General features: G+C 33.2%; 2 protein-coding genes across 2 annotated transcripts in view; one reads left to right on the plus strand and one right to left on the minus strand.

Moving 5' to 3' along the window:
- The window catches only part of 5-HT2A (5-hydroxytryptamine receptor 2A), a 97493-nt gene extending 87271 nt beyond the window's left edge, over positions 1–10222 (plus strand). The window contains exons 5-7 of the mRNA XM_074127475.1: positions 3967–4119; positions 5593–5865; positions 6393–10222. Of these exons, the coding sequence (XP_073983576.1) occupies positions 3967–4119; positions 5593–5865; positions 6393–6630 (664 nt within the window). The 3' untranslated portion in view covers positions 6631–10222. The remainder of the gene's footprint in view (positions 1–3966; positions 4120–5592; positions 5866–6392) is intronic.
- The window catches only part of Rpn2 (Regulatory particle non-ATPase 2), a 406206-nt gene that overhangs the window by 116268 nt on the left and 273881 nt on the right, over positions 1–16057 (minus strand). The window lies entirely within an intron of this gene.

Raw genomic sequence — 16057 nt, forward strand, 5'->3', positions numbered from 1 at the left:
TTTTTTATAAATCAACTAACTCAACCAACCCTCATAGACACGTACGAGGGTCGTTTGAAAAGTCCGTGCAAAGTCAGAGAGATAGCACCACTGGCGCGTATCGAGGTTATGTTTAGTTAGTAGCATCTCTTGGAAGAACACACACCAAGTTTCAGCCAGATCGGTCTATTTCTTTGTGTTTGGCATTCGTTTGAATCGAGGAAGTCGAGTGATTTTCAAAAAATGGACGAAAAAGAATTTCGTGTGTTGATTAAACACTACTTTATGAAAGGCAAAACGCCTCAGGAGACTAAAGAGAAGCTTGATAAACATTATGGTGACTCTGCACCTTCGATTAGAACAGTTTATAAGTGGTTTCAAAATTTTCGGAGTAGCCATATGGGCACAAGTGACGCTGAACGTTCTGGACGCCCTGTTGAGGTTACTACTCCAGAAATCATTGATAAAATCCATGATATGGTGATGGATGACAGAAGAGTGAAGGTGCGCGAGATTGCTAGTGCTGTGGGCATCTCAAATGAACGGGTACATAATATTTTGCATCAACATTTGGACATGACAAAGCTATCCGCAAGATGGGTGCCGCGATTGCTCACGCTTGACCAAAAACGAAATCGTGTGAAGTGTTGCAAGGACGGTTTGCAGCTGTTCCAGAAGAATCCGCAGGACTTTAAGCGTCGTTTCGTCACTGTGGATGAAACATGGATACATCACTACACTCCTGAGACCAAAGAACAATCTAAACAATGGGTTACCAAAGGGGAATCTGCGCCAAAAAAGGCGAAGACCGTTCCTTCGGCCGGAAAGATTAAGGCGACTGTCTTTTGGAATTCGCAAGGAATAATCCTCATCGACTATCTGGAAAAGGGTAAAACTATTACAGGTGCATATTATACATCGTTATTGGACCGTTTGAAAACCGAGCTGCAAGAAAAACGCCCACGATTGGCCCACAAAAAAGTCCTTTTCCATCACGACAACGCACCAGCTCACACCTCAGCAGTTGTGGTCGCAAAATTAATGGAAATAGGGTTCCAACTCGTTTCACATCCCCCCTATTCTCCAGACTTGGCTCCCTCGGACTACTATTTGTTCCCTAATATGAAGAAATGGCTGGCGGGAAAAAGATTTTATTCAAACGAGGAGGTGATTGCAGAAACGAATGGCTATTTTTCAGACTTGGACAAATCCTATTATTCGGAAGGGATCAACAAACTAGAGCAGCGTTGGACGAAGTGTATAAGCCTAAAAGGAGACTATGTTGAAAAATAAAAAAGGTTTACCCCAAAAAATTAAGTAGTTTTTATTTTTGCACGGACTTTTCAAACGACCCTCGTAAGTTTCAATAACTTTTCCGGAAGTTGAACTTTCATGACTTTTTATTTTTGAATTTAATCTTGATTAAAACTAAAGTAATAAGCGTTTTCTATTTAAATACACACTAATGTAAATCCAAAGTTCTAATTTGTAAGCTATGAGCTAACAATGAATTTTGAAGAGAAATAATATTAGAAGTAAGGCAAATGGTATTGTTTTAGCAAGCAAGAGAATAACGAATCAAAGGAAACAGCATCTTCCAGTAACTGGGACAAGTTTATTCTAGTAAATCTTCAACCATCTAGTGAGCAAACGGGGATAATCGTGCTCTTAAGCATCAGTGTTTACTTTTACTCACTACTGCCACTAGGAACACACATTTTACGATCACAACTAATTTTGGAAATTCATTTTTCGCCCCAAAAGAACACGTTTAATCGCTCTTTTGAGTCCGAAAATAAGGCTTTTCAAGTATTTGTTAAGTAAGCTTTAAGCTTATTTTTAATGTACTCAAATGAAAGTAATAATCTGTGACTATCGTACATTATTGTGCATAATGTTTAATACTTAGCAATTTTTGAATTTCTTGTTTCGCTGCGCCAAGCTGTGGGCCATCCCCAAAATATTATCTATTTTCTCATGGTGACTACTCTTTATAATAAAGTCTTTCTAGCGCAATGGCAGCTATTAAAAAATTTTGCAACAAATGTATAGGGTATACATAAGTCTCTAAAAAAGAGTTAACATATTCAATTCAAATAACTAGCTCACGAATTTACTAAAACTAAAAACCCGAGAACAAAATAAAAACAAGGAGAGTAAAATCAAGAAAGTAACTCTCAAAAAGTAGAGTAGTATAATATATGTATATGAAAGGCTAATGTGGAAAAATGAGCAGTAATTCAAGAAGGCAATGGAAGGTAGATGTATTTAAAGGAGCAGTAAAGGAAATTTAATTGAGAAATAAGAGGAGAGAGCCAAGTGGCAACCAAATTCATTCTGCTTTTCTCCTAGCACCTTACTATGAGCTTACTGCTTACTTTTACACACACAGAGACTCGCACGACTCAAGTCAATACCTCTAAAGACTTCCTTTGTTCGCATTCAAAACAGGAACTCCCTAAAAGTTGTTAATTTATTACAACGATTCATCACTCTTGACTACCATACTTTTTTTAAATCTTTATTTTTTTTTTTTTTTTGCCATCACATGTGCCTCCTTTTCATGAAAATATTTATTATTCAAGTAATTAACTTTTTAATAATAAAGTTGATAATTTTGTATAAAAACTTTAACATTAATTTTGTATAAATTACCTTCCTATCATAATTTTTATTTTATATAAACTTCTCTTTTTTGATGCAGATTTGTGATTTACTGTAAGAGTAGACATGAAGGACATGTAAGTAGGCTCGGACCCACTCGCGCAATTTCCAAGATAACTAGGCTGTTCTATCTACAAACTGTCCTGCAATTCATAAATTGACAAAGATACCTTTTTTAGAAAAAAAAAATTGATAAGACACGAAATAAATCAATGAACTTAAATATTATATTTTATTGCAGTAGTCAGAACGTCATCTTACCACATAATGTAGGGTTATACTTAGATTTGGGCAGCGAATTCGGAGAGTAACATGAAAAAGACCATTTTTCTGAGAGAAAATGGAATTCCTGTCCCACTGTCCTGTTGATTAGTGGTCGTGAAAGTGGGCAATGCTATCATCAATTGCGTCCCCCAGGAATGTAGCGGACCAAAAAGTTATTATTAGAAAAAACTACCTAAACTCGCTAGAACAATTAAACTGGATTAATTGGACGGAAAACAAATGAACATTTTCTCCCCATACAATGAAGAATGGCCGTACGCTTAATTCAATTTGGAACTGTTTTTAAGAACAAATACAAACAATATGTAAACAAATTAATTTTTTAAAAAAAATCTGGAGCTATACTGGAGATTTAGCCAGCGAATTCACAGTGTAACATGAACAACAAAGTTTCAGAGAGGGATTATGGTAAAATAAAGCCACATTAAGCCGTGTCATTGTTTTTAAATATCTTTTTAGTATGACGGGAATAATAACTGCCCATTAGATTTAAACTTACCTAAACCGAGGCTCTAGCCAGAATACACTATTACACTAATACTAATACACTATTAACTACAATATGGATGGAGTGAAGTTTGTATAAAAGTTAACATCTAAGCTAGACGTCACGTCTAGGTGGCTTAGGAAAGTCGCTAAATTATAATAAAAGGACTTTAATAAATATATGCTTCTTTTAAAATAAAAGATCAAGTTTATTAAAATGGCTTTTATAAACCCAACTCACAAAATCCATCTAAATCCAAAAGTTATGGATCTTGGAAAAATATTAAAAATAATAAAAGAAATAGACTTCTATATCGGCTAATTAGGAAACCACATTTTCCATATTTATATTTCCGTTTGCGCATTCTATACTTCCTGCTTCGACATTATTCATTCTGTTACGAATTTTTTCCCATAGACGTCGTCTACGTGTAGTTACTCTCGACATATATTCGCGCACATTCCTTCACTTAATTGCTAATTTTTATGGAACCTAACATTTTTTTCACCCTTAATTTTAATAATTAATAATTCTGTTTGTTCGGAAAATAGAAGCAACAGCGACCAAGAGCTACCAAACGGCTCTGAAGGTGTAGTGGACAGATCCACCCAGACCCCAGAATCCATAGCCAGAGAGACTAGAAATTATCGATTGAAAACTTTGAAATTACAACTGAACGTAACACCGCCAACACTTAACTTAAGGTAAGTTTAATTTGCAAAGTATGGAGCGAGTTGTCTAGTTAACCACACCGTTTAACTAAGCCAAGTTAATGCTCGGTAAAGCAAGAGGACTATCCGAAGTATAGTGAGATAAACGGTTCACCCTAACAGAAAGATGTGGCGATAGCCAAAGTTGCTGAAACTCATGCAGCTAATCATTTTCTAATAATTGCAGTAGAAGGGTAGCAAAAGAGGTAGTTCGGTTTCATTCTTCTGCCAATCAAAAGCCTTAATTCTGAACTTTACATTTGGAAACCTCTGCTAGGTGGAACAGTTATTAAACGAAGTTCAAAGTTTAAATTTTTAAAAACACTCAGTTCAGACAGCTTAATCAGAAATCCATAATATGAAATGATTTTGAAAACAACGTGCGAAACAAATAATAATGAATTTACTATACTAGGTAAAGTCATTATCATCCAGAACATTGTATGTCTATCAGATCAAAGGTAGTTCCGGAGAGCTCATCACCATTCCTGCCTGAAAAGAAAAACAAATCAATCGCTGAAAACTAGTAAACTAATGACAGGTATACAGCCCTTCTTGAACAACATACAAGTAGTGCACAGAATAGTTCAGCTAAAACTAAAGATAACCTGCAGAGCTAACATAAACAGTTAATTTGCGGTTCTCGATATTCTAAAAAAGAGCATCATTGATTAAGCAAAGTAGAACTACAGTATTTAATCAACTAAAATGTATAAGCTGCCGCCATATTTTACATAAAATTTAATTACTAGCTGGCGCATATCATTTCCGCATGTTTTCTCTTTTTGTTACAATAAAGGACGCCCTTCCTTATAGATATATAAGAACGTTACGTCCTGGAGCGTTCTGTCAAACAGGAGACATTGTACGGGTAAACAGAGATCTCTTGCCCTCAATCATTCAATCTTCTTACGTATCGATAAATTCTGACAGGAAATATGAAACAAAACTTTTAAGAACACCTAAGCAAACGAATTCTACAACATAAATCCAAAGCTGCATCATAAGATGCTCGTTTTTGTGCGCTTAATTTTTCACTAGTAAATCTTCCAAGATTATCAGAACCAGTAAACAGTTCTTTTGTGTTTTATAGTGAATACTAAATATCAACAAAATTTGTCAATATCCTATTAAATTAACATCAATCGCCTCGTCCAATTCAGCTTCAAAATTAAAACATTTTGCGCTATGTACTTAGTAACACTTCCCATTTGATGGCTTCAAGATCGCAAAAGACATTAACTTACCTTGATTCTGATAACACATTTATTAAAATTCATTTGATGTTAATTTGACTATTCAAAAAATATTCTAAAAATTAAACACCGTTCATGAACTATCTGTGTAATCTATGTTTTATTTAAACTTTAAGGGAATACGATATATTATAAATATCATATAAATAAATCATAAAAATGAAAACTCCCTAAGCTTTCACTAAGCCCATTTATCATTGTTTCCAAACAGATTTCTGGCGAGCAGAAGTAAGAGACAAGCAATGGCAGCCAACGTTGTGGCTACCGAACAAAAAGCATCCAAAGTATTGGGATTAGTATTTTTTACGTTCGTATTATGTTGGTCACCATTTTTTGTGCTCAACATAATATTTGCGGCATGTCCTTCATGTCCAGTGCCTACACATGTGGTTGATGTTTGTTTATGGCTAGGATATGTTTCGTCAACGATAAATCCAATAATTTACACGATATTCAATAGGACTTTTAGAGCCGCTTTTATCAGGTAGGTGAACCATTTTTTCTTTTATTTAAATGCCTTTTATTGATTATTAGAATGCCTTAGATCCACCTCCATACATATATTCACAAGATTCTTTTAAAAATCAGCACTAAGTTTAAACCGCTATACCCCAAAAATAAGATGGTACCAAAACTTCTTGGATACTTCGTATTCGTAAACTTAATAGTAAATCTCCATGTTATTTAGCATAGTTTTCTCACTCACAACTCACATTAAAATTTCTAAAAACTATCTTTGCACTTTGATGACTGAATCTCAAGTTAAAAACAAACTCAAGCACTGAAACTTGGACAAAAAGTTTTCGTTTTTTCAATTTAAGGCACGTCAACACGCCCGGAGTTTACCAGCCTCCAACAGTTTGGTCTCGATCACCGACCATACTGTTCATCGCCGGTCAGTGGTAGGAACTGCCACGTGTAAATAAATAATATTTGGCTGTGTACTTGACCAAACAAGTGCAACTTTTAAATTAAAAAAAAAAAAATTTAAATTTCTAATTCTGTTAACAGGTTATTGATGTGCAAGTGTAGCCGATGGAATCGTCTAGCCAGATATCGTTCAGTAAATGAACATCGTACCGGAGGAGGTGTGAACACCCCGTCCACCCAGACTGGCATGGGTTCAGCCGTTCCATTATCATTGTCACTACAAGGTACTCCGATATTATCACCGGGTACAGCATCAACATATTTGCGGACACCATCAACATTCCCAGATTCATTCACCGTTGGCGAACAACAAACCTAGGGACAAATTCCATTAAGATCTTCACTCCAGTCATGGAGTCGAACATCTTTGAATAAAATTCGCCAACAAAAAGTACGTCGTGTACGTTGGTCTACATGAAATAGAATAGAAACAATAAAATCCGATTTTACCTTGTACGGATAAATCATTATTAAAATGAATGCAGGATAATAAGGCATAACTAGCCGATGGCAAAAGAAAAAAGAAAGAATAGGCAAACTAATGTAGGACAGAGACTTGTGTAGAGATAGGCGAATTTAAAAATGAAGAAAGAGAAAACCCTATCGCATAATGTATATATATTTTTTTGTTTGATTTAGAATAAAAATGAACTGTGATGTTTAAATACAAGATATGATTTCAATAATTTAAGTTACTGATTGCAAAAATCCTGCTAATCAAATACTGCTTTATTTAAACGATAAAACACTAAAAAATGTTATAGACAATAGCTTTGTTATTTGTTCTCTAACAAGATGGGTTTCTGAAAATTTAACAGCAATATCATAATCTAGATGTGGCCCTAAGTTCTAATGTGTTCATAAGAAATTCTGTCATCACGATATCGGAAGACTGGTATGTACGAGAATAATAACATTTTTTGTAAAGGGTGGGCCAGCTGTACATTATTTGTGGTCAGTTTAAATCTTGAAAACATCATATGAAATGTCTTCGGTTTATAGTGGAACTCATAAGTATTCTAATTAATGTTATATGTTATGGTCGTACATCTTAACTTGATCGTTTACATGATTAAATAGTCTCGATTGTTTTGATCTCCACAATACTTCAAGAATGGTTCCGGCAAAGTTTCCGGTCTTTACATCAATCCTACAATGGCGAAGTAGCCGTTAGGAAAAGAGTCCTCAAGAAGACGATTACTTCCAGCCATCTTTTGAGAAGTAGGGTAGGAAATTTAAGCTTCTATTGAAGTATCATTCTACCTCACATCTATCTTGAAGGGTAAAAGAAGATCAATAGAAGAAGAACAGCAGTGAATCATTTAATTTACGTCTTAGACGAAGTTAGCCAGGTGGATGTTTCAAATTTTCAGCTGGATCGTTTGTCTTTTCTCGATTACAATAAAACGTACCTTAAATAATTGTGATTTTAAAAAATACATTCTATTACTCAACGGAGGCTGTAGTTTATAATTCAAATCTTAATTCAGAATGTAAAATATGTGAAAGAAAAGACATATTGGGAGCATCACTTGCATGTTCATAAAAAAAGACTACTATTTAAATATAATTAGACTTTTTTGTTTAAATAATTTCCAACAAAGTACAATTATTGTAACTTTAATATAGCATTATTCCAATGTTGCGAAAGTAGATAAAAATTAATCTTTTATTTTGTAAATATATAAATAGAAAATTCAAAAATGTATATAAAGTTAAAACATGTCAGAGTAGTATTAAATAATATATTTTAATTTAAGAGAAATTTATTAATAATATTTCTGAGCAAATAAGCAAAATTAGCTTAACATACTTTAAAAGGATTTATTTTCGAAGCTTTTATGGGGAAAATTTATGCTAATGTTATCGATAGGAAGGCGCTACGAGAACCAAACGGTTAGAGACATGGTCTGCCAAGCTAAGAGCGGGTATTAAGTCACTTCATTTTATCGCGGCATTTTGTTGATTTCATTTTATTTAGTATTAAATCATACGAACAAAATTTATGGTAAATGATTTGATCTATACGCTTCCGGCATTGTTCGTTCATCAGAACGTCATAGACAACAAGTAAGCCACAAACAAAGCGGAGCTGGTCGCGAAGAACGTGCATTTTCTCCTTAAACAGCATTGCAGCTGTTCGTGTTTTTTTTTTTTTTTGGGGCATGGTAGAAGAATGTGGTTAAATGACACTAGCAGTAAGTTTTGTAAGTGATTCTGCCATTTCAAATCGATGGAATGCCATTTGCAGATTATCGGAATTTTTCGAACTACTCTTCTTCGCGAACTGTGAAACTGTTAGTTCAACGTGGTTCCAAACATCTCACGGCTCGTAAATAGAAATCGTCTTCAGTGCGCGGTTGCGCCGAGAAATTTAGATTTTAGAATTAATATTTTTACGAATTACTTTCCTTAAATAAATTAAGTGGTTTAAATTTAGAATAAAAAATTGCTGTAGTTAAGGAGGCTTATGGCGAGCAACTTTCATCGCTGGTCTCTTTCAACAAAAGACAATTTTCAAAAAGAATAAACGATAAAAACAAAATCCTCACCAATGATTTCAGGTAGAGGCTTCCTGAGCAAGCAATTGCCTTACAATCAATTTCTACCAAAAAGGGGAACACAATGATGCATTATTTACTTAGATGTTAAGCTCTCACAGAAAAGAACGGTTGTCGCTTAAATAATGTGCCAAATAATAATATATCAGAAAGTTGTTTGAATATCCACTTTTCAATTAAAATGCCTCAGATTAGTATGGTTAGGTAATTGTAACAGATGAGCTTCTGGCTAGAAAAAATGGCATATAGCAAGAATATGAGGAGTTGATAAGCCGAGGGAATCAAACTTAACTCAGGACAAACAGAAATAACAAAAACAAAAAATTCTGTAGAAGTGATGGCCAAATCCCCTGTGACGGCCACCCAGTAAGGTGCTGAATTTAAAATGATATGCAAATCTAGAATACTCGATTTTACCCAAAAGAAATAAATAAAATTATAACAGCAGTCATACTAATAATAAAAAGGAGACCAACAGAAGAAAGTTGAACGGTTAAGATATACCAAAGGGATTACCTGCCTAAAAAGGAGATTAGATTAAGGGGTTTTGGCTACCTACAGGACAAGATAAGGGTCCAACAAAAAAGGGTGTAAGCAGGGTGCAGACAGAGAAACGTTGAGCTAGTAAAAAAATATATGAGTTTGGGGATGGTAAAATAAACCGGTCCAACTCTGAACAAGATAAAGGCAGAGCAAAATAAAGATACAGGCGAACAGTGGAATAAATCAGCTCAGGTAAAGACGGGTTAGACTCTCTAGTCTAGATAAATTAAATACATTTTGGAATAGTATCCATGAGTATAGTAGATGACAAATTCTATAGATGATAGCGTAAACCTTATCCGACTAGTTTAGTTGTTTAGAATTTAGAATCCCTTAAAGTTGTTGTTGTATACAATCGTTAATATAAAAAAAAAGTAAATTTATATCAATAAATGACAGAAAAAATAAATTACTGTTTATATTAAATATTTAATAAATTCTAAGTGAAATATTTATTATAAAAGTATTGGAATGATAATTACAATGGAGTGAGTCCTAATTTATTCGTGTGTTACTAATGTGACGTTCAAATATTTATTTTAAAAAAGAGAGACGCTAAAATGTGTACAAAAAATAATAACTGCAACAATAATAACGAATGTATTAACAATAATTTAGTAAACTAAAACTCAAGTGTAAATTTATAAGAAAAAGTATTTGTAAATGAAAGACAATCCAGAATAATAGTACTGATTACTTGTGGTGTAAATGTAATATAAAACAATTCTTCTATTATAAATTATTAAGATAGGAAATTATTATTATCATAAATGTTAAGCAATTAAATGGAGCATTTTCCCTTATTTGTTTTATCTTCAATTCGTTCCCAATTTGAAACGCAATTAAAAGTTAAATTATGTACAAACAGTCAATAATTTCATTTAATGTTGGCCAAGACATTAGGTTTAAGTTGACGTTGGTTAATAATATGCAAATATCTTGTGGCTTGGTATTCTGATTAAGAAGAACTTAGTTTATAATGCTGTTAGAAGCTATTAACACTAGCTAATAGAGTAGCCAAATGAAGTGGCTCTGGAAGGGTAAGATTAAAAATGAAAGTAGAAGAAAACTATGGAACCATTTCCTGTTTTAACATCTAACTCTTTGCAAGCGCACTAAGTCGATGGTACTAATATTAGAAAAACATCATGTTCTTCCGATTTTCGGCTAACATGGCTTTTTTAACAGTAAATTTAATGTGTAGAAATTCCTTAAAGTTGGTAGAAACCATGGGGAATGATCTAGAAATGATACTTTAGTGGAAAATCTTAAAGGAAACACTCCTGAAAGAAATGTTTACCGAGACTCGTTGTGAATGCACCAGCAGCCTGATTGCTGTAGACCGGCCACTCGTCTTTCTAAGAATGAAAAAGGCCGCCTCCACCCCCTTAATTCTTTACTTCCGTATGCAAATATATATATATATATATATATATATATATATATCTTTTCAAGTTCAGACCATCACATCCCATTTTTCTGGGAAGAATGCTAACGAGCCAGCGGAGCGTTCTGGGTAATGTAGGAGTGCTTGGCCGTGCGCCGTCACACACTTCGTGACCAAAGTGAAAAAAAAAAAGGCTTGGCGGAAGTTGCCGACAGAAGATAGCCACTATCCAACTAACTGACTGACTTCCCCTAAGAACCACCCACTCCTAAGACTTTCTCAATTCTTCAGTCTTTTTTCACAAACTTCTTTGTTTCTAAGACTATTGAAAACATGTTTTAACAGTTTGGAATGAACAGATTTTTTTAAGAACAATTTTTATTCGTAGTAATCTTAGGATGGAAGATTTGCGAGGAATCGGTCAAATAAAACAACTCGTCTCTTTGCCAACGTTTCGACAAATATATTGTCCTCTTCAGGGCCTGGATATTACAAAAACATAAAACAATTTACAGAGTCAGTAACATTGAAAAAACAGTAAAAATCAGTAATATAAAAATAAACAGTAAATTACAATAAATTCTTTATAATTATTGAAATTTACGAGGCTATGCGGGTTGGCTGAGTTACAGAAACTAAGAGCCAGAAATGGAGAAGCAGGTATACTCGTATTTATACAGATATAGCGGGACTTACACGGGAATTTTGGTAATTACAATTGAACAGATACAATAGACTAATTACAACAAAAGAGTAAATACAATTAATATTGGGAAATTTATTAAACAACAAAAACCGTTAAACACAAAATACAGGAGAAACCAGATAACCCCAGAAACCAGAAGAGGACAATATATTTGTCGAAACGTTGGCAAGAGACGAGTTGTTTTATTTGACCGATTCCTCGCAAATCTTCCATTCTAAGTTTAACAATTTGCGATCACGAAAACTATATATTCACATTCGTAGTAATTTTACTTATTTTATTTCTGTTGTACATCACATCCAGCATCATATTTAAGCCTATATTTAGTTTTTATTATTTTGAACATAACTTTATTAAGTTATAAATCAGAAGATACATAACTGATCTCTGTCTTGGCCACCCATTTTGATATATTTCGAAAAAATAGTTTTTTCTATCATGAGGTCCTTGAAATTTTAACCAGAAAAGAGATATCTTTGATTATATAGATAGCAGTACGCATATTTATTGCGTTCCTGACTGGTTCCGTACTTTCATCCATTGTTAGAAGTCTGTTTGGTGGAGAGAATTCGTCTTCAAATCGAAAGTTAGTCCTCACATTGATGATCACTGGAAGTCTGAAATTGGTTCAGTGGAACAAAAATCAAAGATATCATCCAGCAATTTGGGCCAAACCATTTTCAGATGTAGAAAGAAATCAAAGAAAGAAAAAAGCTACTTTTTTTTTACTAAACTTCAATATTTCCAAAAGAAACTTTGAGGCCGTCCAAAAATTTATAACTTAAAATAATAATATAAATTAAAAGTTTTTATTTTAAATTTGTTCCGGAAAAAAAAATGTCAACTAAAAGCAAACTATTTAATTAACTTTAGTGAGTTTAACCTTTTAGAAGAACTTAAACTACTAAGAGAGTACGGTTACAGAATAAATTTGAGCTTGTAACTTGGAAACTTTAAAAGCAGCGCTAACAACGCAAGAGTATACAATTGACTTAAGTTTAACGCTTAATTGAGGGAGATAAACAAGAGAAATGTTCTATAGGCTCTTTTAGTAGCAGCTATACAAAACACCAGACGAAATAAATACCATTAATTCCGTGAAAAACTACTGATATAAAAAGAAAGTACTAATGTAATATTAAAGAAGGGCAAAGAATATGGCCTGGAGAACAAGTATGGAATTACAATGGCCAAATAATTGCATCATCATTAGAAGTCCTTGATCATTCACCACGTCCCAACTCTACAGGGATGCTCTGCTTTCTCCTTCTCTCTAGAATTGTGTTAATGAACCAAATTCAATCAATAACACACAGTACCCTACCTTTATGGCTTCTAATGTTGCAAAAACTATTCTATACCCACACATAGAAATAACATCGAGTGTAAAGACTCTTACGACTTGCTCTGGCTATTCTACAGATTTAAGGTTCCAACTCTCTCTCTCTCTTATCTTTTACAAACTCCGGATTTTAAAGTCTTACTAACTCTGTAGAGTTTGACCAACTATATACACTTTAAGCAATAACTCATCTATCGTGATGTAAGCCCAAAACCATAGACGCACCCTTTCTCTGCCCAATAACGCACTTTGCATACAAAAATTGTCCTCATAAAAGTTAATGATCGATGTAGATGTTAGGATGTTTAAAGAAACACATAGAGTTGAGGGAATTACCTTCCAAAAACACGTTTTAGCAACAGAAATAATAATTATAAATATGATGAACATATATAAGTTACAACTGAAATGGAAAGAGAAGCCTTAACCATCGTCTCCGTTCTCTAGAAATTGTCATAGCACTATTTTCCTGTACAATTTTTTCCAATTTAGAAGTTGTGATCTGGAAGAATAAAATGAGGTTTTAGAGATTATCCTTAAAAAAAAGTGAAAAAAACCAATCGGTCAAGTGCTACTTTCAGAACAACTTCAAGTTGGGTATCCTCGTTGCTTGGAAACCGATCATAAAGAAACAAAACCAGAGAAAAATTAACAACTTTGACTAGGAAAAAGTTCTGAATATAATTACAGTATACCATAATTTAAGGCAATCTAGTAAATAGGAAACAATATTCAAGACTATTAAAGTATCATAAAACATTAAAATGATTTAATAAGAAAATTTGTATAACAACAAATTATTTTCACTTCATTATTCAAAAATAGTTTCATTTTTTCTTGAGTTATTTTTACCCGGATTCTAAAAAAAAACAAAAAAAACTTTTTTGTAAAGCAAATCATTGGAATCATTTACGAGAAAAAACACGTAAAGTTACAAAATTTATGCTCAATAAAGTAATTTTATTAAGGTACAGTCAACATTTCCAGATCTTTAAAGCTTTTCATGAAATGCTGATATAAACAATTACATAAGAAAATAAAATTAAACGGGCAGAACAAAATCATAGTTTTATAACTTCCGATTTTCCAACGAATAATCTGTAGCCTTATAGCAAAAAACGGATATCAGCACCGGAACGACCTTATTATTGATTCAGACAAATCATTACTTTTCATTCTAGTTAATATTCAGCTCCTGACTTTACTAATTTAAAAGGAAAATTGAAAAGGAAGAAAAAGTGAAAAAAAAAAATTCTTCTCAACTTTCTTTGAAAACATGGAAGGAATATAAACTAGAAATGGGATTTATTGTTTTCCAAATCCACTAATTACAGTAGAATACAAATATGTTAAACACTCTGTACTGTTTTTTTTGGTTTCAAGTTGCACTGCGATATTTAGGATTTATTTTAAGCCATTTGCGAGCTTTTTCCCCCGTGTTGTTGCAAGATAAAGAAACGCAATTTAAATTTAAAGATTTTATCCAAGTAAAACAGTCCGTAATTAGTTTATAGAGAGTCTGTAAAAAGTTTTTATTTGACGAGGGACTAAATTGAATCGATTACAGAAACATCCAAACAATAAATTTAAACAAATTTTAGCAATAAGTGTTCATTGAATACCGAAAGTTAAAGAAGTGTTTTGAAATTTTTCTTATATACTCTCCAAATATACATGCGGTATAACACGTCCGCCAGTGAAAATTTTGGATGTTCTAACTGATCCGTCATAAGGATTTTCCGGCCGTAAAGCTCTTGGAAGAAAATCACGAGGATGGTACTTGTTCTATGGTTAGTGAGTTCCTCTCCTTTCATAATGAAGAGCTCGGGGGGTTGTCTCATGCTTCCAACTTCTGGTATTAAATCAGACTACCACCACTTCCTCTCATTAAAGGATAGTTGTACGTTCTTGAAAGCTCATCCTATGAAGAATCCTAATTTTTTATTTCAAGCTTTTACTTTCCGTTTGGCCAGCAAAGCAGCATCCCTACAGGATCAATTCCTTACTTTACCCGGTCGAAAAGTAATTATTCTTTTAGTTAACTAAGGGAGAGAAAAACTGAATCAACGTTTGACCAGCTGGTTTATTTCTTCTCACTTCCGATATTTAAACACTAAGTTCTCCAGTTTTGAACGTTTAGAGTTTTTATTGCCTGATATTAAGGAAATGGCCCCACATATGTACTCAAACAAGTTACTGAAAAAATAACGTACTCAAAAATTAAGCCATTTATTGAAGCAGACAAACATTTAAAATAAGAAAGAATAACAAAATTATTTTTCTACCAGGTTACCAACAGTGAACTTTTCCAAATAAAAACCCAGACAGTCCTAAAAAAATAAGATAACATCAGAAGAGAACTAAAATTTGATTATTATAATAGAACTGGCCGACTATTTTGAATGATATTAATTTGGCGTAGACTATATTTTGGATGGTTTAATAATAAAAGAATTATCAAGCGATATAATTGAATTTATATCCTTTTCTTTGGCCGGTAGTTTTTCTTTTAATGAAGTAAAAGTTTATTACTTTAGTGCTGCGAAAAAAAAAACAAAAAATGTTTAAACAAAAACCCACTTCAACGCAAGAGGGGCGGCACTGACTGACGTACATAACATATGTGTTTCTATGGCCGCTGGTTGTTTTTGATTGAATTAATTATTATGCACAATTTTATGGTTCTCGTTAAAAACTCTTCACTTTTTACTTCCTAAAAAAAAAAAAAAAAACTCAACATTAAACTTTTTACGGAAAGACAAACTTCGAGATCTGCTCTTGGAGGAGGATGAAACTACGCTGTTACGAGAAGTGCTTCTAATAGAAGATTTATGAACTTTTCTAAACAGAGTATAGTTCCGTCTTGAAGATTATGTAAATAATTACATGAATTACGGTAAGAGAAGTGGGAATAGACACTCCAGATTTTAGTTTTGTTTCAATCCCCTTTTGTCGTTAACAATAGTAAATTTTAATTAAGTTAAATAAAGATTCACACCAGTTCTGCTTTTTTAAAAAATGAATTAACTACTTTAACAATGAAAGAAACTTGAGCTAGCGTCGGAATGTAAATTAAAAACTAGGTCAAATTAACATTAAAGTTTTCTACCAAATAGAAGAATATAATCAGGAAGAATTCAACGAGAGGGATCCCATGTACCAGTGACGGTGACTCGTTATTTGCAAGCCTCTCTAACATTTAATCAA

Source organism: Rhodnius prolixus, unplaced genomic scaffold, assembly GCF_049639745.1.
Source record: "Rhodnius prolixus isolate KJV_2025 unplaced genomic scaffold, Rpr scaffold_3, whole genome shotgun sequence".
Classification (NCBI taxonomy): domain Eukaryota; kingdom Metazoa; phylum Arthropoda; class Insecta; order Hemiptera; family Reduviidae; genus Rhodnius; species Rhodnius prolixus.